We start from the raw sequence: 27,446 nt of genomic DNA on the forward strand, positions 1-27,446 counted from the left end.
TAATGAATTTCACACTCTAATTTTATATTCATTCTACTATACCAAAGATTTTCAAATAAGATAGGCGGTGACTAAGGCAAACTTTTCTCTAGATGGATGGACCCATATTTCTCATAGCACACTGTGATTTGGATTATAATAATAAGCAGTTATTACTTTAACTATTGTTGAATTTGGCTGTGTGATCATAAATAGTATCACATACTCCCTCCGTATCATAATATATGTCACTTTTAAGAAAAGATTTGTATCATAATATATGTCGCTTTATATTACCAATAAAACATTTAATGTTATTTTTCCTATTATACCCTTAACTATTTATTACTCTATCTTCTTTCAATTATTCAATTTATTCTTTCCATACTATAAATAAAGGACAATTTTGTAAATCAACTCATAATCTCTCTTTTTCATACAACATTAATTATCTTTCTTAATATGAATAAAAGTGCCAAAGTGACATATATTATAGTACGGAGGGAGTATTGTTTAGTACAGTTTATTGGGGAAAAACAGACATAGAAGCGGTTATTAATTTATGCGTGATATGTTTTAGCGACTCTAGGAGAAAATTAGGTGAGAGAAAAAAGGATGTCATAAATAAATGGTTGGGAGGGTCGAGCGGATCCTCGTGGGAATTGCCCCGTTCGGAGCTCTGAAAACAAAGATTTTATCCCTGTGGGGATGGGGGCAAACATCCCCCCGCAGGCACTTTGGGGCGGGGATCGGGGACGAAGCATCCGTCTCCGCGGATTCCGTCCATATATACACTATATATTGTTATTAGTATGATTATAAGTAGTCAAATGTTTTTGCAATGTTTTTAGTATGATTATTAGTCCATTCCCCGAACTGCCATACTTTGCTATGAAATATTTTGGCTGTTAGGTTTTGTATGATTATTAGTAGCCAAATATTTTTGCAATGTTTTTTGGTTATGAATGTATTATGTGTTGCTTTTATTATCTAAAAAGAAAGATGCAAAATTTTTATTTTTAAATAAGACGGAAAAAATAATGTCATGCTACTGTCATAATTTGATCGAAAAATATAAAAATTTTGTTAATATTTGATATTCGTGCGTCTCCGCGGGAACCGCGGGGATCTGTGGGGATGGGGACAAATATTCCTCGTGGGGACGAGAATGGAGGCAAAATCTCCCTCGCATGCACTTTAGGCTTTGTTTGGATTGGTGGTATGAGATGGAATGGAGTGGTATGTGGTGGTATGAAGTGAAGTTCCATTGTTTGGATTCTTTAAAAATGAATGGAATGGAATGGTATGTGATGGTATGGATTCCATCCCATTCCATCATTTTCTCTTATTTTTCTTCCCCTCCAATTTGGGGTGTATGGGATGGAATACAAAATGTCCAAACAATGGAATACATTTTATGCTCCATTCCATCCCGCTCCGCTCCATTCCATCTTATTCCATTCCGCTCCATTCCGTTATGTACCATCAATCCAAACATAGCCTTAGAGCGGGGAATGGGGAAGCTTCCCCGCACATTCCCGGCCCCGTTGACATCCCTAGTAAGAATAATTAGGGTTTAAAAACTTGCAAAACATAAATTTTATTATAATAAAAATAAAGATAAGATATCTCGGTTAACTTACTCTATTATTTTTACTGAAATATAATTTATATATGTAAGAATATTGTGGATTTTTCTTTTTTGTTATATATCGTGGACTATTTCTTATGCCAAAAAGAGAAAAAATTTAAGTCCACACATAGTTGAAATTTAGGATTCCATGGTGGTGGGCTGCTGATGTGGGGTATGAGACTTTCTTACTAAGATTGATGATTGACAAAGGGTGTATCTAATTGGGAGCTCAATCACTACTTTGTTATGATATCTTTAGCCCCTCAAATTATACATCAATTATATTCATTAACATTAACATAGTTCAAGTGATGATTTGTTCTTTGTTTTTACTAATTAGTGGTTTATCAAATTATTTCCAACCAATATGCTTGAGTTAGTAATGCTTTTGAACTTTTTGGATTCATATCTTGTAAATGATTGAAATATGTGTGGCCGTGTTGAACAACTATCGTTTTGTTCTAAATTTTCTATGTTAAAATTGTTCTTTTCTCTTGTGGGGACAAAAACCATTTTAAAAAAATGAAGCGTTAATGGATTTTTTGTGTGTACAAAATTAATTACTATGTCATTCTGTACACACTAGTGACACTATGTGGATGGACATTAAATATGTAGTCAACTACTCGTACTAACATAGTATATCAATATTTATGTGTATTATACAGTGTGAATTTTATTAATTTCTCCTGTTCTTTTTTAATTGATTTATTAGTTAAAAATAAATTATCCATACTTCATCTCTATTATTGAAATTATAGAGTTTGGAAAGAAGGGGGACAATATTTTATTTCAAAAAAGAAAAGTACTCTCCAATACTACCCTACAAAATAGAAACCCGTTTTAAGTACACAACAGAAATATTTGAACTCTGTTTGATTTTTTTTTTTAACTTAATGTAATTAGAATATTTGACACCTAGTAAGCTTCTCAATATATTCTCACAAACTTAGATCATTTGAATTTTTATGAGACTAATCTTCGAGTGAGTAGCAGAACTTACATATATTTTAATTTTTATTATCTCTCAAACGAGTTATTCCTTCCTTCAAAAGAATAGAATTCACAAGAAAAATGATTCTAGGCCGATGTTATGATACAGTCGGTGCATCATAGCCATCATATGCAGTTAGCAGTGCTGACTGCATCCAATTCAAGTCCAATTTATAAACATATGGTTATGAATTTATATAAAGACCTTAAAAATTCAAAATTTATTCAATACTCCAATATACTATCTGTCAATTTCAATGGACCATGGCAATTAGGTAATTAAGTGGTGGCTTGATCCAGTATTAGTCCTTATTAACCACCACTATTATTCTTAATGAACCACAATTGATTCCATACAGTCTCCAATTATTAAATAAGATGATACGCTACTGTTTCTGTGTTACATATATAAAATATTGAACATTGATCGAGACACTACTCTTGGTACAAATTTCTAACCAGAAATCTCTGAAAAAAACCTCTCAGAAAATTCACCAACTACTACGTAGTACTCCAACTCCAACCTTAATAAATAAAAACAGGTTTTTGACAACATTTTTAATGTTCTGTCTCCTTCAACATCACCATCCTCATTTATACACCACCTAGGTTTCTTCTCTCTTTCTCCATTCTCCATATATACATAAAACTATAGTACATTAATCTCATCTCATCCATTAATTATTTCATTGGCCCATTAATCAATTTTCAATCTTTTCTCTTCATTGCTTCAAAACTAGTTCATCTTTGAAAATCATAGCCTACCCCAAATAGTCCACATGCTATAAAGTCTTATTTTTTTATTTTTTATTTACATCAAGATCTGAGATAACCCATTTGCTTGCATCTTCTGATATGGATCTTGTAAGTAGAAGATTCTTGATCCATTTTTCATCACATGTGACACAATCACAAGCTTTTTCTCCAAGTTCAAGTTCAATTTTTCATCCTCATATGCATCATTCTAGCACAAGTTTTCCAATTATTGCAATTGCTATAATAGGAATATTAGCAACAGCTTTCTTGCTTGTTTCTTACTACATCTTTGTCATCAAATGTTGTCTCAATTGGCACCGTATCGATCTTCTAAGACGATTCTCTCCGTCTAGAAGGCGACAAGATCCAACAACAATATACTCACCGGGGACAGAACCTCGTGGTCTAGACGAAGCAGTGATTCGGTTAATTCCGGTTATTCAATTCAAAACAGAAGAAGGGAATAATAGAGATTTCTGTGAATGTGCTGTTTGTTTGAATGAGTTTCAACAAGATGAAAAACTTAGGATTATACCAAATTGTAGCCATGTTTTTCATATTGATTGCATTGATGTTTGGCTTCAAAACAATGCTAATTGTCCACTTTGTAGAACAAGTATTTCATTGACAAACAGATTCAGCTTTGATCAAATGATTTCACAAACTCCTTTTTCAACTCAAGATCAAAATCCAAATCTCATTGGTGGTGATCAAGATTTTGTTGTTATTGAATTAAGTAACAATAATGGTTTAGATTTACCATTACCATTACCATTACCAAGAGCAAATTCTATTAGGCCTTCACCAAGGAAATTATTGGAGCAAAGAAATGTTGAAAAGAAAGGAATAAAGTTGAAAAAAGTTACAAGTATGGGAGATGAATGTATTGATATTAGAGCAACAAAAGATGAACAATTTTTAGTTCAACCAATTAGAAGATCTTTTTCAATGGATTCATCAACTGATAGACAATTCTATTTAGCAGTTCAAGAAGCTCTGCATCAACAAAAGAGAGAAATCAATGAAGTTAACAACACCATTGAAGGTTGCAGTAGAGCTAAGAAATCATTCTTTTCATTTGGATATGGAAGTAGATCCAGAAGTTCTGTTCAACCTGTTTATTTGGATTCTTGAAATTTCTACTTTTTAGTTTTTATCTCTTTTGTTTCAATTATGCTTGCAACTTGCTAGTTAGTTTTTTTTACTATTTTTTTTTGTTTTATTTTTGGTGAGATAGAGATGTTAGAACTTAGATGTATGAATAGGTCATAGGATATCAAGGATTGTATGACACACAATTATTCAATTGGATTTAATTTTAGTTTGAAAACCATTCTCTTTTTCATGTTTATTAGTTTCACATTTCTTAGAAATTGGGTTGGTTCAGTTCAACTTTACAAAACCGGTTAGACTTCTCGGAGTATGATCATAGTGGTATAATAACGAATGATTCAACGAAAATATATTGGGCCGACTTTAAAAGTGATAGACGAACATTTTGAACATTACTTCAGTAACATGATAATGTGTGATTCAATTAAACTTGTATGTATTCTAACACCATTTTAAAAGTTTTATTTTGAGCGTAACTCAAACATTCAAAATCAATCGATGGATATATTTAACCAAGACATTGAGTTCAAGTGGTTAATGAGCACCTCCTAAAACAAATCGTCATGATTTACTTATCTCGCCACCAATTTCTTACTTACCGGATCTTTTTCTAAAACTAAAGGGTCAATACAAAAAAAACGACCGACCGATATCACTCGCTTATAGACTCTTGGTGTATCTTATCTAATGCTGGACATTTGAAGAGTATTTTACCTTTTACCTAATAGTATGGGGTCATGGTATGGTCCAGCTTGTTTAAAAAGTCATGGAGCCATGATAATGAGCATCATTGATGAAATCATCATATTGTTAGCTTTCAATAAAGCAATCGTTTTTTCCCCTATGGATCAATTAAAAGCTATTCTATTTCATGTCTTGCTCTAGTAGAAAATATCAAAAAGAGATATAAGGAAATCTGGCTTTAATGAAAAACAAAAAAAGTACTATTAGGAATTGAAGCAAAAGAAATGGAAAAGTAGACAAATCACCTAAAAGTAGAATCCAAGAATGAATAAAGTCAATAGTTACATGTGTCCCAAAATTGTTTTTAAAGAAAAAAAAAAGGGTCCTTTTCCCATTGTTAAACAGTGTACACAACAATCAAAATTATAGTTTCTTTTTTAAAAAATAAAATAAAATCGATATCCAGTCCAAAAATCAAGTAAATAGAGGGGACGAATTTCACCTTCCATTTGCAGGATCCTATTTAAATCCAATTTTTTTTACTCTGTTTGAGTTAGGCCACCAAAATTGGTAGCTGAAAAATTAAACCTAAAACCTTAAGAAAAACATACTTTAAGGTCTCAAACCAACACCACTCGAGTTGAAGCAAAATTATAGTATTTCTGTACAGATACTATGTCTCTGTGTGTTGTAATGTTGGTAGATAGAAGGTATGGTTTGGTAATTTTTGGTTGGTTTGGGGATGCTTTCTTGTTCCAAATTTCGTGTCCTTCCAGCTTGTAATAATGAATTATTAATTTGCAGATGAAATATTTTATATAAGTAATGAAAGCGCTGCCAAATTTTTAGGTTGTATAGTTTCACTGATCATTGTAGTTATTATTTTTCCCAACCATAAATTTGTCTGCATATATGTAGCAATTTCTTTTGTGTTACAGTGTCATTTTGTTTTATTGTGAAAACTATTTTAAAAAATTAAGTGTCTCTATTAAACGTGATTTTAGTGAGATACATATTTAATTATGTCAGCCAAGATAGATTTTATTTTCAAAACTCAATTTGACTAAAAGTGGTTAGAAAAATAAGGCTTAAATATGAAAATGATCCTTGTAATTACGGCTTATTTTGATTTTAGTTCCTATAAAAAAAAAGTTTGATTTTAGTCCATGTAAAATACCAAAACTTTTAAAAATGTCATCGAGGTAAATTTTTGGCTGACATGTCAAGTAGTTGATGATTAGGCAGATGCTAACTAGGATTTTTGATGACGTGGAATGAACAGCTAATTTTTATTTAAAACTAAAAAAATGGAAAATAACATGTCAGATTTAAAAAAAACAAAATAAAGTGAAAAATAGAAATAGAAAATTACATTACACTTACAAAAAAAAAAGTTAATATATTATTAGATTTAAAAATATATTAGATTTTAATATCAAAATAGAAGAAATAAATCACGCAAAGAAGAAAAACAAGGTTTCTGTTCATCTTCTTCAAACCGATAGGGGCTAATTTTATTTTGACGGTGAGGTTAATTGAAATTGAAAGTTAGGATAAGAAAGAGTTTTTGTTCATCCCCTTAAAATTGTAGAGTTCTTCTTCGTGAGTTCTTCTATTGTTTGTTATTGTTCATCTTCCTCAATTTTGTTTTTGTAATTTTGTTTTCTACTATTGGCTTTGTACATCACCATGGATAATTGACACCCACACACAGGAAGCTTTTCTACTGAAGAAGACGTACCACCTTTGCTACTCCACATCTTCTTTCTTATTTGCGTGATTTATCCTTCAATAGCAACTTTGATTCATGAACCCTAATTTTTGCCCCTTCTTTGCGTGATTTCTTTATTCTATTTTGATAATTTATTTACCGTAAAAAAATTGATAATTTTTTTTAAATATAATATATTTTTAAATCTAATTTATTAACTTTTTTTTGTAAGTATATTAATTTTCTATTTTTATTTTTCAATGTATTTTTTTTTAAAAAAAAATCTGACATATGTTATTTTCCATTTTTTAAATAAAAATGACATGTTAATTTCACATCATCAAGAATCCTAGTTAGCGTCTGCCAAATCATCAACTACTTGACATGTCAGCTAAAAATTCACCTCAATGACCTTTTTAAAAGTTTTGGTATTTTGCAGGGACTAAAATCAAACTTTTTTTTTGCAGGGACTAAAATCAAAACATGCCGTAATTGCAGAGACCATTTTCATATTTCAGCCAAAAAGTAATCGTTTTTTCTATGTTGAAAATTTCATACTAAATATGTGCTTGAAAAACTGAATTTCTGACGTTGTATTGCCTTAAATTTTATGTCAAATTTGTTTTTAGAGTATAAAATAGGATCATTTTTGGAATCAAGGTCTCTTTATTTTCAAAAAAAAAAAATTGAGTATCGTTTTTCTCGTAAATAAAACCTCATTGTATTACAATCACCCTAACAATTGAGTGAGATGGTAGTCCGGTTCATGTCCATTTTTGCTTGGTTTTAATAAACCAACATTAATGAGGTCATTGTTTGAACTATAAGAATATAGAAATAACAGTTATAATTGAAGTTTTGAACGATTTTTTTGCATTGATCCACCATGAACCACATGACACTTCCCACAACCTAAAAATTGCTTATAAAAATCACTTACCTGGAAACTCAATCTTAATTATATAAATAAGGTCATTCAAAATCACACTAAAATCATATACTAGTAGATAAATGTTGACCAAAACCTTAGTCACCCTAAAATAGAGGAAAATGAAGTTATGACCAAAACAACCTTTGACATGATACTCATAATAGAGTGCTCATAAATCTATCATCTTTGAAGGTGAGGCCATGTGCACGGAAGCATGGGCAGGGGCTACAAGATCTGTTACACATATCAGGAACCCGTGAGATGTTGGTCAAAAGGGAAAGGGGCAAAACACAACAAAAAGCTCCAAGAAACTAATCCCCAAAAAGGGAAAAATTAATCTTCACCGATATGGGACCTCATTGTCCTTTGATTTTGGTAGCTACACAACAGTTTCATGATATATATCAAGCATAAATTTATGGGAGCTTCTCTTCCCACCCCTCTCATTGTTTTAAAAACAGCTCTCATTTGGATGAAAAATAATACTGTTATAACAGTTTTTTTTAATCAACATTTTATCCTAAACTACTTAAGTAGTGGATGGACGGTGGTCAGATTTTTGTGATCTTTAGTGACAGTCAATGGTCAAGGACAGTGGTGGTCGTTGATTGGCCACCAGTGAAAGCTGTTATTTTGTTCAGCCAATGGAATTCAAGGAAACAATATCGATAAATTGGAATTTGTTTTCATTTCTTCTCATATTATCCTCTTTAGTCTTTAGTTTAGTGTTATTTTTTTAGGTTTTCTTTTTATTTTCGTTATTTTAGACGTAAACGGTCTCAATGTCCGTCGTCAATTAGTCATAATAATCTTATGCATGTTCTTTGATGATGATGATTGAAATCATTATACTAATCGACGAATGATTTTTGAAGGCCTATTGAGATCATTATGATTAATCAAATGGATCCTTTCAATTTTATTGTTCCCCAAGAGAAAGAGGTTGAGGTGGGTTATGATGATGTTTTCTCTCTAGGCCTCCATGTATCTTTTATACCCCAAATATTTCAATTTTGCTCTTGCTAAAAACTTCGGTTCGCAGAAACCGAAGTTTTTTCTAGGAAAAATTCTGTTAACAGAAACCAAATTTTTTTTTCAAGACAAAAAAAATTCGGTTCGTAGCAATCGAAGTTTTTATTGAAGAACAAAAAAGTAAATTTCAGGGGGAAAAAGGAACCATAGGAACCAAAAGAAAAAAACATCGGTTATGGTGGATTTGGATTCATCTACGTCTAATTTGCTATAGGGGAGGGTCGCCCAAAAGTGGCCTTTTACACCCCACTCCCCCCCACCCACCCCCACCCAAGAAAGCTGGTCATTATGACTAATGGATTTTGTTTTATTTCTTTCAAATGTAATTTGTTAATTTTATGTTATGATATTCATAATTCTTTCAAATGTTATAAAATATTCACGAGTTGCAATGTAGTGTTATTAAACATAAATTCTTAGGTGAGTATTTCTCAAACTAATGGTCATCCACTATTTACGTAGTGGATGTCAAAAATTGAAAAATTCCTCACAGAGTTTTTGGGGGCGTGAGATCTTAAATCGTCCGAACTTAAATTTTTTTTATACTCATCCGCTACTTATTTAACAAATAATATTTTTTTCAAATATTCCCGAAAGTTGTAAACTGTGACTTTTTTTAAGTTGATTTTTTTTTCTTTAAAAATTTTAATTTTAAAAATTAAACTTCTTTTTTTGGTAGAAAAATATATATTTTTTATTCTTTTTGTTAAACAAATTACATTTGGATTTTTTTTTGAGAAAAAATTCCTACCTTTGAAAAAAATAATAATAATAGTTTTTGGATTTTTTTTAACTTTTCTCTTCCCCGACACTCTTTTACCACCCCCAAAAATCACATTTTTGTCCATGTGAATAAAATTTAGAAAATATTTTCCAAAGTTTTTCTAGTTTAAAATTATTTTTACTGAAAAAAGAAATTGGAAAATACGTTGCGAATTTCATTTGCATGAGCAAAAATGTAATTTCAGAGAGAAAAGGAGTGTTGGGAAGGCGGAAGAGAATTTTTCAAGAAGTTTTAATTGAGGCTTGTTCCATCATACTTTATTTGGGCTAGGAATTACATCTAGTCTGTTGCTGATTTTCACTTCCCCTTTGTTCTCCAAAGTCCCCTAACTAAATTTGAATTTTAATATTGAAAAATGTAAACTTCACTTTTCAATTAAAATCCAGATTTTTATAAACACAAGTTTTGATAAAAAAAAAAATTGTTTTTAAGAAACCAATTACTTTTATCAATTGCTTCTTCAAAAAAAAAATTTTACTTTTATCAATTGAAAAGATTGCACAAGTTAGAACTCACAAGTTGAGCTAAACTAGGCCTATGTCTAGTTATATGCCAAATTGCCAATATTGTTCTGTACTTTAGGCATATAGAGAAAGCTTTTAGTATTGCTAATACTAATAACTTGAATTTCTTGAGGTTACTAGTTTATGCTGATGGGATGAGTTGGAAATTTTCATTCAAACTTCATTGATTTATCTTTCATTTCCTATTTAATTTGATTGTTCTTTGATTTGTTAATTATTTTCACCATTCTTTCTCCCAAATCAAACTACAAGGAACTTGCATTCGGACCATTGATGCTCAATTTGGATTTTCTTTTAATTAAGTGAAGACATTGTTTTGTCCTAGTGAAAATTAACAAGAATATTTGTATTCAAGAACATGGCAAGAAGCAGAAAACATTTGGAGACCTATCAAATAGGTGAATACACACGTGCATTTTTGCTACTTTGTATAACTAGTAACATTATCAAGTAGCATTAATTATTAATAACTAGTAACATTTGGAGTAATAGCTTATAGCTAGTATATTAGATTTCAGGGTCCTTTATTTCTTTTCTCTTCAAAATCAAGAAGCTCTTCCAACAACTTATCATCCAAGTACTCAATCTCAAACACTTGTTTTCCTCTTCCTTCCACATTGTTATTCCTTGAAGAAGATGATGAAGCAGAAGTGGCACCGGAACCGGCACGAGCTGGCATATTGTATTCATTTGGAAAATTAAGGATTGCAAATGAACCTCTCATATTGTAAGCAGCTCTATCATATGCTCTAGCCGCTTCCTCTGCAGTGTTGAAAGTTCCAAGCCAAACCCTTTGACCTTGCTTATTGGAGTCACGAATTTCGGCCGCAAACTTTCCCCATGGACGGCAACGAACGCCTCGGTACCGGACATGTCCACCGTCGTCCTTGACCCTTCCCTTTGATCCATTTTCACTCATGGTAGCTTAATTTGGTTTGGTTAGTTTTTTCTTTAATTTTGTGTTGTATTGCATGCATGGTTATACTTATAAGTTAGGACTCAATTTGATTTTATATGGTCGAAAAAATGGAATCATAGGCACACTCCTCGTAGGCCACGTGTTGGTCATAAGAAGGTTCTATAAAAATGAAAAATAATTGACCTTACTGAAAAGTTTCATTTTGATTGTATTGGGATTGGTCAACATGGTGGCTTTGCAAAGCTTTAAAATTTAATAAAATCAAGATATTGGGTTTAAGTGTGGTTAATAAACTCCTTCTAAAACGAATTGTTCGAAAAATCTGAATTTGATTTTTGAGAAAAACAATTCTTCATCAGATTTTAATTATTTCACAACCAAATTCTGGATTATTGAAGTCTCATTCCCCCACCCCCCACTAAAAATCAGAGTATGAATTAGTAAAAAATACTTTGAAATTCAAATTCTTTTTTTTTTTGGTAAAAAAAAAAAAAATTCAATCTTTGAAATTCAAATTCTATACTTACCATTCGAACCTCATTTTTAAGTGTGTCTAACTCTAATATTATGGAATTTATTTTTTTGGGTTATCCCAACTGAATTTAGTTTGTGTCTATAAATATCATACAAAAATAACAACAAAATGTCAAACCAAACCAAACCATTGAGTCGTATTGTGAAGTCTGTTTGCTTTTTTCTCATACTTAAGTAATCAATTATTATTAATATTCCAATGATCCCACATTAGTATAAAATCGTATATTTCATTTCATATGATACAATATAATTTCCTCCACTAAGATTAAGATTATACAGATTTCTAGAACGAGCAGTTTTTTCTAGAAATTAGAATCTGGTTCTAGCAAATGACACAATTAATAAATTTTAAAGACGGAAACGTAGAAAATGAAAGGAAAGGGAACACATTACATAGTAAGGGTTGAGCGCCGAAAGGTTTGATTGTCTTCATGAATCCCCTGTAGGCTGTATTACTGAATATGATTCTACTTAATGGTGTGCAAGAATCCAAATAAGATTTGAAAATTGTTAGGCTAGAAGTCTTCACTTAATTGTTTAAATGATGATTGCTATTTTAATCTTGAGTATTAAAGAAATGGATTAGGTGCGGTTGAATTTTTGGTGCAATCACTTTATAACCGTTAGATCATGATTGGACGGTTTAAATAAATGCAGTCAATAAATAAGCTTTTAAATCATGATCGTCCGATCTTGATTGGACGGCTATAAATAGTCCGACTGCACCGAAAAAACGAATGCGTGTAATCCAGGTCCGAGTATTAATGATGTGGAGATCAATGAAAAGATTACAAATAAAGAAAGTTCACAAGTCCTAATTCAACTAACAAATGCTAATATTGTTTGGTCAGTCACCTTATCCGAGTTGGAACTTAGGATCTCACAGTTATGGTGTGAGTTTTAATAGTATTTACCATTTCATTTAAGAATAAACAAAAAAGAGTATCCTTTAATAAATCAGTTGGGGTAAAAAGTATTTCTCTAAATTAAAGCCATGTTAATTTGTTAAATTAAAATATTTTTCCTCCATTTAGTATTAAACTCAACACCTCCAACTTCTTTTAATCCTTAACTCTAAATTTATTTGAAATCATGCATAGGTCGAAATAGAAAACACTAATAAAATTATTCGATCACAGACTAGATCATTTTTTTAAAAAGAGATTATATGTGGATGTTTTGAAACTTTTGCGTGTATTATCCCTCCGATTCTTAGAGAGAGTGTCTTAGTAATTCAAATTCAGATAAGTAAATTGTGATAAATAATTGTTGCACTCAAGAATCAAACTCAAATTCGTCTGAATGATGCATTAACCACTTGAGCCTAATTCATGTTTTTAAGGGCTACCCCTAGGCATCTGGCATTTGGCTACTCTGCCCATTAGCCCTTCATACTCAATATATGTAGGCTCTCTCTCAGATTGGGTGAAAGATATGGGGAAGTGAACAACAGCTAGAACTGTTGCTAGTAGTTGCATGGGCTTTATGGAGTGATTGATATTTGGTGCAAAATTCTTTTGGTGGCATGATTTGAACCTTATTCTTAAACTTGAAAGTTGTGTTTAATTCAATCTATAAAACCGACTTGTAAGGTGATGATTGTTCTCACTTATTAACATTTATTCAAGTAATCTCTAACACTATAAAGCGGGTTTGATGCACGGATATAAATAGTGGGTGATCCAATCATAAAACCTGATCTCAACGAATTGCAGAAAAGACTTTGATACCATATTAAAATTATGAGTTGGGCCTAACTTGATCCAACAAAACCAATTTTAAAGTAAGAATTACCCTCTTTTATAAACATTTATTTATATCATCTCACAACTAATTGATATGGATACAACTAATCATAACACTAATATGAGACTCTTTAATATTTATAACTCCAATTTTTTTTTGTTTAGAGTGTTGCCAGTGGATTAAACCTAAAATTTCATGCATTATACTCAAATTCCAAACCTAATAACTTGATTTTAACTCCAATTTTGATCAGTAATATTATAGAGATTAGTGTTTAAGAACTCCAAATTATTTTCTTTAAAAAAAAATTAATCAATTTCAAACTTCTAATCACTTGACTATTTTTTTTTTTAAATTCAATCTTAAAAATATACTTGGAAGATCACAAAAAATTAGGCTGCAAAAGTGACTTTCGCCGCATTTGAATTAATTTAATTTTGAGCTTATGCAAACAGTTTTTGAAATATAAATTAGGGTTTATGTTATTTTATAAATTCACACTAGTGAAAATTGTATTTTTATAAGCTATTTTATCATAAACTACCTTATAAACTTATAATAATACATAAAGGGCCCGTTTGGTGCGCAGGATAGGATAGTGACAGGATATGATATACAACAGGATAGTGATAGGATATGATATCAGCAGGATAACAGTTATCCTCAGTTATCCTATCATGTGTTTGGTGCACACAGGATAACAAACATGATAACTATTATATCATATTTTTAATACATATTTGTTCATACCAATATGATAAGATACATAACATATTTAAATGACAAAATTACCCTCGTAAAACAATTGTTATTTGTTAAAAATTATATTGTAATACTTTGAATTTTATAAATAAAAATATAAATAAGTAATTGTACAAAAAGAAAAAGTAATCAAATAACTTTAAATTTTAAATACAAATCATGAGAAAATAAACAAATTAAGTTTTTTATATGAATCATGATCAAATAAATAACTCAATTATACATGTTAGATAAGCTAAATAAATATATGATATATGTAAATAATAAAACAACCATTGCAAAAGAATTATATTTAAGTTGTTATTAAATTTAAATTAATATTCTTATTTTGCAATTTTTTAATAATTATTTTAATTTAAAATATTGTAATTTTAGGAGAATTTTGATTTTTTAGATGATTTAAATTACAAAATTACCCTTGTGAGAAAAATCACATATATATTTAAAAATTAATTATTTTATTATTAATTTACTATCAAATTATTTTATTAATTTTCAATTTTTTATTTTAAAATATATTTTACAGAATAAATCAACGATTTTTTTTTCTTATCCTATCCTGCTGGTAACTCAGCTCAAATTCAGGATAAGAATTTTAACTAGAGAAACAGGATATGATAAGCTCCAGGATTAACTTATCATATCCTGTTGTGTCACCAAACACTGGATTGAGATAGGATATGATATAGTTATCCTATCTTGTCTCTTATCCTGTGCACCAAACATACCCAAAAATTATATAAACTGTTTGCATAAACTTAAACTAAAAAAATAAGGAAAAACAAGAGATTTGTTTGGCCGGTGCATGGGATAAAGATGGAAGGCATCATGTACAGTCATCTTTGTCGTTTCAAGCTTCACTTACGTGCCGTTTAGTAAGCTACAAGGATCGATAGACAGATTTGGCTTTTCAAAACCTCATCTATGATCCAACACATCACACAGTCACACACACACATGTTCTGTACTTCTGTTGCACTAATCCTATATTTTATTATAAAAATAATTTCATTTTAATTACTTATCATAAACCCGTTATTTTCTTTCCTACTTCAGAGAAAAAATTACTCATAAATTACATAGCAGCAACTACCACCAATTCCCATCATCACTCTCAACAACAAGATGAAGATAATGGTAACCATTAAACGAGTAATCGATTACGCCGTCAAAATCAGAGTCAAACCCGACAAGGTAGTTAACCACTTTATAATATCTATCTCAGAACAACCTTTTTTTTGTAAATTTCCAATCTTTGTCTCAAAAAGACACCATTTTTATGTTGTTTTTGCAGACAGGGGTAGTAACCCAGAACGTGAAAATGTCAATGAACCCATTTTGTGAGATTGCCCTAGAAGAAGCCCTTAGAATTAAGGAATCTGGTTTGGCTTCAGAGGTTATAGCTGTTAGCATGGGACCTTCTCAAAGTATAGATACTTTAAGAACTGGTCTTGCCATGGGAGCTGATAGAGGGATTCATGTGGAGGCTAATGATTCTCTTTATCCTCTTTCTGTTGCTAAGATTTTGAAGAAACTTGTTGAGATTGAGAAACCTGGCCTTTTGATTCTTGGCAAACAGGTACTCTAGTTTGTGTTTGTTTGTTGGTCATTTTCGTAGGTGATGGTTTGTGGATTTATTTGTTTTGTTATTTGATTTTGATGGGGTTATACATTTATGGTGTTTGTTGAGATGGGTTGGAAATTGTAGCTATGAATTGATGACAATCCCTATAGTGGTTTGTGATTACGCTTTGTTGTACAAGTGATCCACACTCCTCATTTTTCCCTATATGTCTTAATTCAGCTTAATTAAGTTCTTTAGTCAAACTACCAGCATTGAATTAGTCTAAGTGATAAGGGTTTTGGGCTCCTTAAGCAAGTGGTTAGACGTTTGATCCCTAGCTCTTGCATATGATCTGTATTCATAAATATCCTAAAAAGTTTAGGAAAACGAGCTAAAAACAACTTATGGACATGTCATAAGTTATTTCCATAAGCCCTTACTAACAGTTTCACAAGTGCTTATACCAGTACATAAGCTTAGATAAGTCAATCCAAGTGCTTGTCAGTTGTCATAGGCCCTAAGAGACTATGGGTGTTTGTTTGATAGTTTTATATGGTTGAATACTTGAATGTTTTGTAGTTGTTTCATTAGATACATTTCTAAGGTCATGAGGTTAAGTGGATACTTTTGCTTTTGATTTGCTTTGATTGATTATTTTTGACCTGTCAAGTTAGGGTTTATGGGAACTGGTGCGAAGCCGGATCACCAAAACAGTAAATAGAAGAAAATAGAGATAACAATGGATGAATTGTAGTATTTTATTGATGGAAAGACAAATGCAGATGGGAACAAAATTCCCAAATACCCACAGAGCTAGGCTCCTCTCAGAGAGATACTCTCCTCTGGCCAAACAGAAAATAATTCTTCCGCATACCTTCCCTCTCTGTGCCACCTCAGCATTCTTTCCTATTCTTACTCACATACACTCTCCACACCTTAGGCCTAGTCAAGGTCTTTAGTAACTGTCCTTTTGAGTCAACTTTCTCATCTTCGTCCTATTTTACAGATGCAAGAAAAAAGAGAGGACAATAAACTATTTGAAACTCATCTAACGATAGCATTTGGATGACCATCATTGTCTATTAAGTTGTGTTTTCTTTCCTTAATTATTTACAGGCCATTGATGATGATTGCAATCAAACAGGGCAGATGATAGCAGGACTTCTCAACTGGCCACAAGGGACTTTTGCTTCAAAGGTTAGTCCATCATCTACATCTTCAGTATATAGGGTCTTATTCATTTCTTTGGCCGAATATCTATGATATGCTTAAAAGTTACGTATCTCATTAGCACAATGTATTCAAATTTATGTTATTTTTCTCCATCCTCAATCCTAGTTTGATCAATGGTAAATGAATTTTTGAATGAATATTTCCACCATAGGGCATTATTTGTAATATCTCAGCGCCTTAGCCACTCAGGTATAATCGATAGATCTAGCCTTTTAGGAGTTTTTCTCTTTTGAAGGACTGGAATTTTCTGATATATGTTTGTTGTTATCTCTTCAATAGATAGATATTATCATTGTCCTTCATTCCTTGTTAGATCAAACCACTTGCCATCATTTCACATCAATATAACTTTCAAGAGATATTTTAGAGTTTGGTCATTGTTGTGTCTACCTGTTACTGAAGAAATTATTGACCAAGTTGATGAGCTAGGCCACTGTTTTAGAGTGATTCATCTGTACTCATCACTTGCTAGTTGCTATCTAGATACGATAAGGTCAATGTCATGATGATTGTTCTTTCATGTATGGGGGAGTATTAGATCTCTCTCTCTCTCCCGACCAACCCAACATAAACACACAACCAGTGGCAAGCACAATGCCATCCTTAATATATTTAATTAAATTACATTGGGCCTTCATAAACATTTTAATTTGAGGCCTGTTAACAATACTCCCCCCAGAAGGCATATTAGGTAACTACTTCTTTGACAGCTTTCTTCAATAAGGAAACCAAGTTTGTAAGCCACTTGCACTATTGACCTTAATAATTTGGTAAGGTCCATAGAACCGAGGACGGAGTATCTCATTTATTTTCTTAGCTAATGATTTCAGTCTATAGTGGTTGCTATTTGAAGTAGAGCCCATCTCCTACAACAAACGTAACTTCTCTTCTATGTTTGTTTTGTTGGCCCGAGTCTGAGTTTGTGCCTTAAGCAAATTAGCTCTAAGGTCATAATATAGAATCCCTTTCTTGAGTCAATTGATTCCCTTCCTCTACGGCTGATGGTTTGACTTAGTAGAACTATGGTAGTTAGTATCGAACGAAAATTCGGCCCAACTTAACCATTTTGTCCACAATTTTGGCTAGGTACCTGTTAAACATCTCAAATAAGTTTCAAGGAACCGATCGACAGCCTTAGTTTGGCCATCTATTTGATGGGGGTAGGCTGTGCTGAATTTGAGTTTGGTGCCAACCAACTTAAATAATTCTGTCCAAAATGGCTCAAGAAGATCTTGTCCTTGTTGGAGACTATAGTGTTAGCAAAACCATGTAACCAAATAATCTCTTTGAGGAAGATCTGTGCTATTGATTTGGCCATGGATGGGTGACTAGGAGAGATAAAATGAACATATATAGTGAATCTGTCAACCACAACCAAAATAGCATCTTTACCTTCCACAAAATCCATGGATATATGATATATCACTACAAAGTACAAACTTGCGTAGGGATAGCAAGTGGGGTTGCAAATCCAGCAGGAGATAAGGTTTGGTTTGGAACTTGTTTTCAGCAAGTTATGTATAATTTGTTGCAATTTGCCACCACCTTGGACTTCATCTTCCCATTCTTCCAGATCTGAAAAATGAATCATACATATAGCCGCATATGTCTTTTTTTCTAGATAAAGCATCAGAATTTCTGTTCTCGCAGCCAGTTTGTAGTGGATCTCAAAATCAAAACCCATTTATTTGGAAGTCCGTTTAAATTGTTCTTCGCCCAGTACTCTCTGTGAGGAGTTTAAACTTTTCTGATGTGCATGGGTGATAAACTTTTTTCCCATTAAGTTATGTCTCCATTTTTTAACATCCACAACAATAACCATTAAATCGCGCTCATAAACAGATTCTTTTGAGCCCTTTCACATAAAGGTTGGCTTTGGAAGGCTACTGGTCTGCCTTGCTGCATCAGAACAGCCCCTAAACCCTTGTTAGAAGCATCAGTTTCAATGGCAAATGGTTGTGTTAAATCTCAAACTGTCAGTATAAGGCAGTGCAGCCATTGCTTCTTTTAATGCGTTCAACGCAGCCTGGCCTATCTGACTCCTAATAAAATTTTCTTTTTTAAGAAACTAAGTAAGAGGTCGCCCAATCTTACCATAAGCTTTGACAAATCTTCTATAGTACCCTGTAAGGCCTAAAAAATCTCTTAAAGCTTTGATATCTTTCGGTATTCGGCAATTCATCATCATATCAAGCTTCTTTTGATACCAATGATACTACCTTGTAAGGCCTAAACACCAGACTTAGAGAAGATACCCTAGAAAAGTTGCAGTTCAGTTGAAATTTTGCATAATCATTTTAAGCAAAATAAATAAATTGTTTCTATTCGTTGAATTATTACATAACTAACTCTTGCTTTCCAGTAGGTTGTCCTTGATAAAGAGAAACAGGTGGTCACAGTGGACAGAGAGGTTGACGATGGTATCGAGACACTCAGTTTGAACTTACCAGCAGTAATAACGTGAGTGTCACATTCTTTTGAGTATGCTGTATAAAAATTGTTAAGCATGATGTATCATACCATAATGCATAATGTAGTGGATTACTGATTGTTTTATTGTTGAACTTAGCCAACTATCACTTTACCAACTTTCTTGATATGCAAGTTTTGTTCTTTGTTCTTGTTGCAGCACTGATCTGAGACTGAACCAACCAAGGTATGCTACTCTTCCCAACATAATGAAAGCAAAATCGAAGCCGATAAAAAAGTACACTCCAGAGGAGTTGAATGTAGAAATAAAATCTGATTTGGAGATAGTTGAAGTGACAGAACCTCCTAAGAGAAAATCAGGTGTTATTGTTTCTTCTGTGGATGAGCTTATTGACAAACTTAAAAATGAGGCTAATGTTATCTGATTATTCTCTCTACTTTGTTCAACTGCTTCTCACAAAAGAATAAACAGCATTACATCAAGATTATGATGTATTATCAGATGAAACAATAAATTTAATGTTGTTCCTAATTCCTATTACTTTAATGTATTCAATGGTAAATATAATCAATGGTAATTTCAGATGAAATCTTTTTTCCTCGTAGTCACAAAATTATTTGATACGATAATCATGCATAAGAAACCAAAGAAAGAAAAACTAATTTAAGCCAATGGCAGTTTTGTTTGTTATCATTGTATTTATTTATAATTTTGTATCAATTGCCCTTTAGCTCATCCAATTGATCATTTAATAATCTCCTCAAAGTTCATTCTTATTTATTTATTTATTTATTTATTAGAGGTTTTGAATTTTGATCAACCCAGCCGCCACCCTTCTCTCACTTCCTTCTCTACCCGACCACCGTCGTCGCCATTCAACCTTACAACACAGTCGCCGTCTCTCCAAACCCGTCACGATGTAGCCATGCCTTGTGGTGGTGCAATCGATTCCTTTGGGATTCGCGACGCCACCAGCAAACGCCGGCGGTTGAGGGTCGGTACGCCGCCGTCCGTTTGAAGAGGGAGTCCTCCTGCCTCACAATTCCAGTTCCGAGATTTCGTGACCTGAGCTCCTGTCTGCTTCCACAATCGGATTTTTTGGTTCTGCGATCTCGTGTTCTGGGTAAGATTGTTGTGCATCCGAGATTACCATTTGTGCAGGTCTATAGCGCTTGATTTGCGCAGGTTTATTTCGATGAAGCACAGTGGTTCAAATTGTTGTGAGGATTGTGGGTCTGTTTTAAGACAAAGCCAGAAGCTTTGTTTGTGGTCTTTCTCTGATACACCCTTTGCATTTAAATTTAAATTCAGTTTGCGTAGTTCATCTCTCTGTGTGCTGTTTGTTGGACACCACTCACGATTTGGATTCGTCAAGACTGACTGTCTTAGCCATATCATGTTCGAAAGGGCGAGGTGTGTGGATATGCCGTGTTGGCGGTAGTGTCGTTCGTCACACTAACACGTTCGATTGTTATTTTAGATATTCTCGTGTTCGTGGTGCTTAGTTCCATTGAACGACCATTCCTCGATCTCACTTTCAAATGGTCCTTGGTTTCTTTTTGGAAGTTCAACAAGATGTGTTTCATTAGAGGTTGATATCACAATATCCATGTCATTCATTGACTTCAGACTGTATTGCTTGAAAAAGCAACGTCGCTTGCTGTTTGTCGCAGAGAGTAGTGGGTACGTGAACTGTTTCCATGTTGACGGGGGTTCATTCGCCTCGATTTTCTAGGGGTCTAGTTTGTCTCTTAGGATTAACTATAAGTTGGTATATTTCATTGTCCTACAAGCTTTTGTGTGGACGCACTGAGTTAGGTCTATATCCCCCAGTTTTTGTAAATGTTTTCTTTTCTTTTTCTTAATAATAATATGAGCTATAGGTGGAGGATAATTGTTTTCTTGAATCTTTTCTTTTTCTTAATAATAATATTAGCGGCGCAACTTGAATGACAAACGAACAACAAGTTGCGCCGCTACTCCTTTTGGATGGCGAAAAACCAACCCTTTTAAATTGATAATTTTATACAGACTAAAATTGTACAAAATTTTTGTAGAGACTAAACTTAAAAATTTATAATTTTTTATAGGAAGTAAAAGTATATTTAGGGTCCGTTTAGTTGGAGAAAAGAAAATGGTAAGGAAGGAAAACACGAAACCGATGAATGAATTCGGTCTAAAATTAATTTATTAGTAACCGTGATACATGTCAAATTCACTTCTGCACTGCAAGCATATTGTTAACTTTTTTATATGCAATCATATGATTTGATTGCAATCATATGCACTGCTAGCATATTTACCTTTTTTAATGCCTATGACAAGTCTCTATGCAATGTGGCTGCAGCATCATTTTAGAAAGACGATTGCAATCATCAGCAGTGCCAAGTATAAACTGCTGATGATCCTAATCTATGTGTTGAGGAAGCTTCATCTTAGAATAAGAAACAACTTGTTGAGAGAAATTGTTATGTTTAACATCATAGTGGAATTGCACGAGGTGCAGTTGAAATTACCAACAATAGAGAATCCAATTCTCCCAAAAAGTCAAAATCATAAGCAGAATATAAGCTCTCGATATTCTGACTTAACATTTTTATGATTTGATTTGAAGTTTGGTCTATACATAAATTTTGTTCAACTTGGTCTCTATTTTATCTTTTATAAGACTATTTTATTTTTTTTTTTAAAAAAATAAGGATTAAAGCTTAATAAAGTTTCTTGCTCTGCAACTTAATAACATTTATATAGAATTCAAAACTATATTTAATTCTAGGGGAGTGATCAAATTACACCGGTGTAACATTTGAGTAATGTTACACCGCTTAATAACGCTTTAACGAATACAAATTTTACAAAATCCACTGTTGGATTGAAAGCTTATATTGTATAGATCATCCACGTTAAATTTTACAAAAATAAAATACATAATTAATTCTTAAATTTATACTCAATCTGATCACAATTATAAATAAAAGTTATTTTTCAAACTTATTGAATAATCGATGTATATAATCTATAGTATAAACTAGGTACATTAAATATATTGTAAAGTACCGTACATTTTTGCTTATAATATATCCTGAGGGAGCGGTTGCTTATTTCAGAGTAGGTGAGTGACATTTTGCACTTTTAAGCTTTAGATTTTGATTAAGCTGTGTGTATACTTTTTGGTAAACAAACTTTCTTATCTACTTTGCAATTGCAATGTCCTATCAGAAAATAAATCTGCGGTTTCTTGTTGAATAAACTTCTGATTAGTGCTTTGAACACTGATTTTTGTTTCTGGTCAACATTTTGTGATATATTCAAGTTTGATATCACCATCAACATACTAATCATTAGTTGGTTTAGTGGTGATTGACGCTAAACTTAGTATGAAGGATCACGGTTAGATCCTCGCAGCTGCGATTGGAAGGGGATGAAACCACTTGATGTCAGAACTGACCGCCGAACCAGATTAAATTGGTGGCGAAAGCAAAAAAAAATCACCATATGCGTTTTCTATCATTGTTCCATGTGAAGATTTTATATCCTAACTTTTGTATAAATAGAGTTAAATTTCTGAAAGTATTTAGATTTTATATTTTCAAATATTTATTTAATTTTTAAAATATTTCCTAAACAACTTTTAACTGAAAAATAGCTTTAACATTTAAAAAAAATAAAAATTACCAAACAATTTTAACTTATTTTTAAAGCTCTTACTTTTAACTTTATTTTAGAAGTAATTTCTAGATCATAAAAAGTTAGGCCAAACGGACCCTTAGCTTCTAAACTTTATTTTTGTTATTGGTTTATACTCCTTGGTGAGTATAACTATTCTGATCTGATGTAACTTTTTTAATTATTGCATGAACGATTGAAAACACTATCCTACGTAATATTTAGTTTTGCATTGTCATAGATTTTGTTGGTCTAGATTATCAATTTTTGTCTTGTAAAGAGGAAAATGGGAACGGATCAAGATCGCATGTTGTCCAACATTCTTACAGTTTCACACACTACAAAATTTTGGCTCTGATTTGATATAAGATTGTCTAGATCACACAATCCATTCACACATGAAAACAATTTCAACCATCAATCTAGATCGGATGGCCGAGAACTGTAACTGCGTCACACAGTAAGAAATCTAATTCTAGCAGAAAACAAACTTTGTGTAACCTTGGTTTTGCACAAAAAGTGTACATAGCCAGAATAAACCTACAAATCCTCATTATGATATACAAATTTCATTCTATTCTCACTTGGATTTGTGTACACTTCTACCTTTCCAACTAACTTTACTCACTACACTTTGCATTCTGGGTCTTCACTAGTGAACTGCTTGGTCTTGAAATCAACTTCTTTGTCACCTTCTTTACCCCACAGCAACAAATACAGACCCATAATGACAATAAATGCACCTATGATGCTGAAAATGCAAATTTCATAATTAAAATTAGAATTTAATTTATATAAAAAAAATTATATATTCAATTAATGATAGTACTATTAGTCAAAATAATTAAAAATGTTACAACTTCACCGAAAGTCATACATATGATTGATTGCATGTTACCTGCCCAAATAAAGTTTTTCACCAAAGATGAAGTACGCTAGAATTGCCACAAATATTGTACAAAGAGGGTTAAAGACTGTGACAAAAACTGGGCCTTTTTTCACAGTGCACCATAGTTGAATGTACATCAACAATCCACCAACAACAATTCCCTGTCATCAATGATAATGATTGGTATATAATGTTAGAAATCTAGATTTGGTGACACTTGTTTACAAAGACCATATATATATTTGTTATAATTTATTACTAATCTGAACTTAAATATAAAAGCAAAAATCAAAATGTATTTAACGCGAATTTAGACTAAATACATTTTGAATTTTATTTATATTCAAGTATGGATAGAGTATTTAATTTATTATAATTTACCCCGTATAATGTAGACCACAAGTCGATGTTGATCCCTATAATCCATACTGAAGGGTTATTGTGTTCTACTATCATTGTGAAAACAGCCGATTGTGCTGCTCCAATAAAGCACATCCATGTAGTGAGTGATAATTCAGCAGGGTATCTTTTCAAAGTAGATGCCTGAATTTCCAATTACAAAATATTAATGTTGTAATAATTTTAAACTAAGGAGTGCAACTTTATCCACACTACTTTTCTAAAAAAATTCACACATAATTTAAAAAATATACACCGAGAAAAAAAAATGGCGTTTTTGTCTGCAAATGCACATCCACACAACATAAAACATTTTTTTAGATGTGTACAATTGTATATCTGAAGTACTTTCAAGGCCAGGAAAGGTTTCTCCCTAAAATATTACTTCATTCGGTCCTTACTATGAATAAAAATTTGTATTTTTTGTTCATAAAATGTTTGATGTATTTGGTCCATAATATAAATCAAATACAATAGTTATTCAATGCATCTAAAAAAAATTTCTTATATTAAGAACAAGAATAACTTAAAGCAACCTCTTTCTTGTTGCTTAAGTCAGCTTGAGGTCAAAAGCTAGCTGAAATCTCATAGTGACATAAAATGTTCACACATAAGACTTGCATGCTAATAAGTATTTTTAGGACCTTACCAAAAAAAAAAAAAAAGTATTTTTAGGATGTGGTTTTTTTTTTTTTTTTTTTTTGATAAGCATTTTTAGGATGTGGTTAAAAAAATTGGAAAGAATAAAAAGCTTTGCTTAAAAAATTTAATGATGCACTTTGAATGAAGATTTGCTACTTTCTTTGAGTCCTTAATGAATTCCTTTAAAATATTTATTACCAATTTGCCAGCTAAAAACTAATTAAGTAATTATGAGTTAAGGTAATTAAGAACCTGCATAATGTACCACATAGAAATTGTAACACAGCATGAAACTGTAAGAAGTGAACCCCTTAACCCTCCCTCACTGATAGAAGCACTTTTTGGTTGAATATGGATTAGAGGATGCCACAAATTTTTCATTATAGGTCCCTTGTATAGTGTCATGGTCATAACACCAGCTAAGGAGATTATTGTCCCAAATACCTTTGCTATGCCACGTGGATTTCTAATATCAACAACTTCAAACCTGCATTTTAGTCAACTATTAAATATTACATAACGTATAAAATCATCAGCGTTAAATATGTTTTTAATCTCCATAAATTTTCAAATTTATTTTTAATATTTTGTATTCACTTTTTACTTTAGTTCCTATAAATACAAAGTTAACCGTATGTTTTTTAGTATATGAAGAATGATCGAAATATGCAGTTTTATAATGTGTAGAAATAAAAAAGTGAATACAGGGACTAAAAATAAATAAAAAATTAAGTTTTATAGAATTAAAAATATATTTAACTTAAACTATTATGTAAAGATTTAACGTAAAAAAATAAAAAAAAACTATTATGTAAAGATTTCAAACCTGAGTGCCAATGCAATAATGAAGGTAAGGGAAGATACGGTGTTGTACATGGAAGCAACAAATGTTGGAGAAGTATACTTTAAGCTTGCAAAGTACAAATTGAGAGACAAAGTTATCCTGCAATATTTTTAAATTAATTATTTTTCCATATATACTTCTATATATTGTAATATCATGCATTTTTTATTTAATTTGTTCTTTCTTACCCCAACACAGAAAGCAAAAAAATTTCCATAAAAAGAGCAAATGTCAACTTTGGCCTTACTTTTCTGCAAGAAAAACATCAAGTACAATTTTCATCAAATAATTTATCAATGTTTTATAATCTATGATCATACCAAATTTATCTGTTTATTTGAAACAAACAGATTAATTTAAGTATAATCATATCACCACACTAAATATACTAACAATCGGTTGCTATGATATGTATATAACTTAAATAAAATTTTCTCCTTGTGTGTTGCACAGGTTAAAATACTAGTTAAATTTACAAAATTGGGTCTGTTTGAAATCTCAATTTTGAAGAGTTCAGCTAAACGTACGCTAAGAACTCGAATGTATTTGAAGAGAAATGTACATGTACCTCTCTAGAAAGTATGCAAAAGGGAACATCACAATCCCGGCCACGACATGGCGATATGTAACATAAACATAAGGACTCATTCCATGGTTGAAGGAAGCTTCAGTGATGAAAAATAGAAAGGTGTAGCTTACTTGGGCAAAGATCATAAGCAGGTGTGGCTTGAACTCTCTGTATGCAAGAAGAAAAGAAAATATATTTTGCTCCATAATAAGTTTAGTGATGTGATGATGTTTCTTTTCTCCACTTATATTTAGAAGCTCTATGGCATACACATTATATATATATATATATATATATATATATATATATATATATATATATATATATATATATATATATATATATATATATATATATATAGAAGTTGATGATGTGTGTTAATTAATTGAATGTGATTCCTAAATGCATTATAAAGGTATCCTGTTCTTTATTAAATTCCAATTATAATATGTATGTATTCAAATTCAGTAATTTAGAATAGACATGTAAATATCAGTAATAATAGAATCCAAGACAGTATTGTGAATTACTCCTACTGCTATTTTTCCAAGTGTGCCGGTTGAATATTACATGACCAAAATTATAAGTGGATGTAATTGTTACAAAATCAGACAATATCACTCAATTTTAATCAGAATCAGTTCATCCTTAGAAAATCAAATAATTAATTAAACCGTTGTTTGGACGATATAAGATTCGTTTAGTGGTTGAGGTGGATGAGTTAATAAGCAAATAACTTTTTTATCGGGACGTGTCAAACTTCAATGTTTAACATTCGTTAAAAATAATATTGATTGTTACCCGTTACTATAGTTCAGTACTGGTAGGGACAATGTGTGTAATATGCAAGCTTGAAGTTTGAACTTTGGTACACATTTATTCACTTTAGAAAGTAAAATTTTAGTCACTAATTTATTTGACTAAAAAAAATAACATTGATTGATAAATATTTTCTTTAATATTTTATTTGAAATCAAATTAATCAACAAAACTTTTAACTGATGTTTTGTCCCGTAAGCATAGTTCAGTTAGTAGGAACAATTGACATATAAAATAAACAGACTGGAGTTCGAACTCTATACCCCAACTCCAGCATATATAGTGCG

At 31.7% G+C, this 27,446-nt stretch overlaps 4 protein-coding genes across 5 annotated transcripts; 2 read left to right on the forward strand and 2 right to left on the reverse strand.

Moving 5' to 3' along the window:
- The first annotated feature begins 2,944 nt into the window (after positions 1-2,944).
- LOC123902454 (RING-H2 finger protein ATL16) lies at positions 2,945-4,691 on the forward strand. Its single transcript, XM_045952183.1, has one exon. The coding sequence runs from the start codon at positions 3,461-3,463 to the stop codon at positions 4,493-4,495; it is 1,035 nt and encodes a 344-aa protein (XP_045808139.1). The 5' UTR covers positions 2,945-3,460; the 3' UTR covers positions 4,496-4,691.
- Positions 4,692-10,651: 5,960 nt separating this feature from the next.
- LOC123902455 (ethylene-responsive transcription factor ERF096-like) lies at positions 10,652-11,059 on the reverse strand. The gene has a single exon (XM_045952184.1). It carries the CDS (start codon positions 11,057-11,059, stop codon positions 10,655-10,657), a length of 405 nt encoding a protein of 134 aa, XP_045808140.1. The 3' UTR covers positions 10,652-10,654.
- A 3,889-nt stretch (positions 11,060-14,948) lies between these two features.
- Positions 14,949-19,851, forward strand: LOC123902456 (electron transfer flavoprotein subunit beta, mitochondrial). Of its 2 annotated transcripts, XM_045952185.1 has the most exons (6): positions 14,961-14,979; positions 15,161-15,298; positions 15,399-15,683; positions 16,785-16,865; positions 19,267-19,361; positions 19,531-19,851. In XM_045952185.1, the coding sequence occupies exons 2-6, from the start codon at positions 15,230-15,232 to the stop codon at positions 19,754-19,756; spliced, it is 756 nt and encodes a 251-aa protein (XP_045808141.1). In that variant the 5' UTR covers positions 14,961-14,979; positions 15,161-15,229; the 3' UTR covers positions 19,757-19,851. The 2 variants fall into 2 exon arrangements, with proteins under 2 accessions (XP_045808142.1, XP_045808141.1); XM_045952186.1 differs by having other exon boundaries at positions 14,949-15,298.
- A 3,457-nt stretch (positions 19,852-23,308) lies between these two features.
- LOC123902457 (WAT1-related protein At5g07050-like) lies at positions 23,309-26,597 on the reverse strand. The gene is made up of 7 exons (XM_045952187.1): positions 26,341-26,597; positions 25,961-26,023; positions 25,755-25,871; positions 25,181-25,415; positions 24,269-24,430; positions 23,897-24,048; positions 23,309-23,749 (listed from the first exon to the last, which is right to left on the reverse strand). Exons 1-7 carry the CDS (start codon positions 26,544-26,546, stop codon positions 23,626-23,628), a joined length of 1,059 nt encoding a protein of 352 aa, XP_045808143.1. The 5' UTR covers positions 26,547-26,597; the 3' UTR covers positions 23,309-23,625.
- Between the last annotated feature and the right edge of the window lie 849 nt (positions 26,598-27,446).

This window comes from Trifolium pratense, linkage group LG1, assembly GCF_020283565.1.
Source record: "Trifolium pratense cultivar HEN17-A07 linkage group LG1, ARS_RC_1.1, whole genome shotgun sequence".
NCBI classification, from domain to species: domain Eukaryota; kingdom Viridiplantae; phylum Streptophyta; class Magnoliopsida; order Fabales; family Fabaceae; genus Trifolium; species Trifolium pratense.

Excerpts from the sequence above, each read along its gene's own strand:
- LOC123902454 (XM_045952183.1), top strand. The coding sequence starts at position 3,461 with ATGGATCTTGTAAGTAGAAGATTCTTGATCCATTTTTCATCACATGTG.
- LOC123902455 (XM_045952184.1), bottom strand. The coding sequence starts at position 11,059 with ATGAGTGAAAATGGATCAAAGGGAAGGGTCAAGGACGACGGTGGACAT.
- LOC123902456 (XM_045952186.1), top strand. The coding sequence starts at position 15,230 with ATGAAGATAATGGTAACCATTAAACGAGTAATCGATTACGCCGTCAAA. Across the intron at positions 15,299-15,398 it reads TCAGAGTCAAACCCGACAAG|ACAGGGGTAGTAACCCAGAA; the intron begins GTAGTTAACCAC and ends TTGTTTTTGCAG. Across the intron at positions 15,684-16,784 it reads TTTTGATTCTTGGCAAACAG|GCCATTGATGATGATTGCAA; the intron begins GTACTCTAGTTT and ends AATTATTTACAG.
- LOC123902457 (XM_045952187.1), bottom strand. The coding sequence starts at position 26,546 with ATGGAGCAAAATATATTTTCTTTTCTTCTTGCATACAGAGAGTTCAAG. Across the intron at positions 25,416-25,754 it reads ATTATTGCATTGGCACTCAG|GTTTGAAGTTGTTGATATTA; the intron begins GTTTGAAATCTT and ends ACTAAAATGCAG. Across the intron at positions 24,049-24,268 it reads TGTGGTCTACATTATACGGG|GGAATTGTTGTTGGTGGATT; the intron begins GTAAATTATAAT and ends CATTGATGACAG.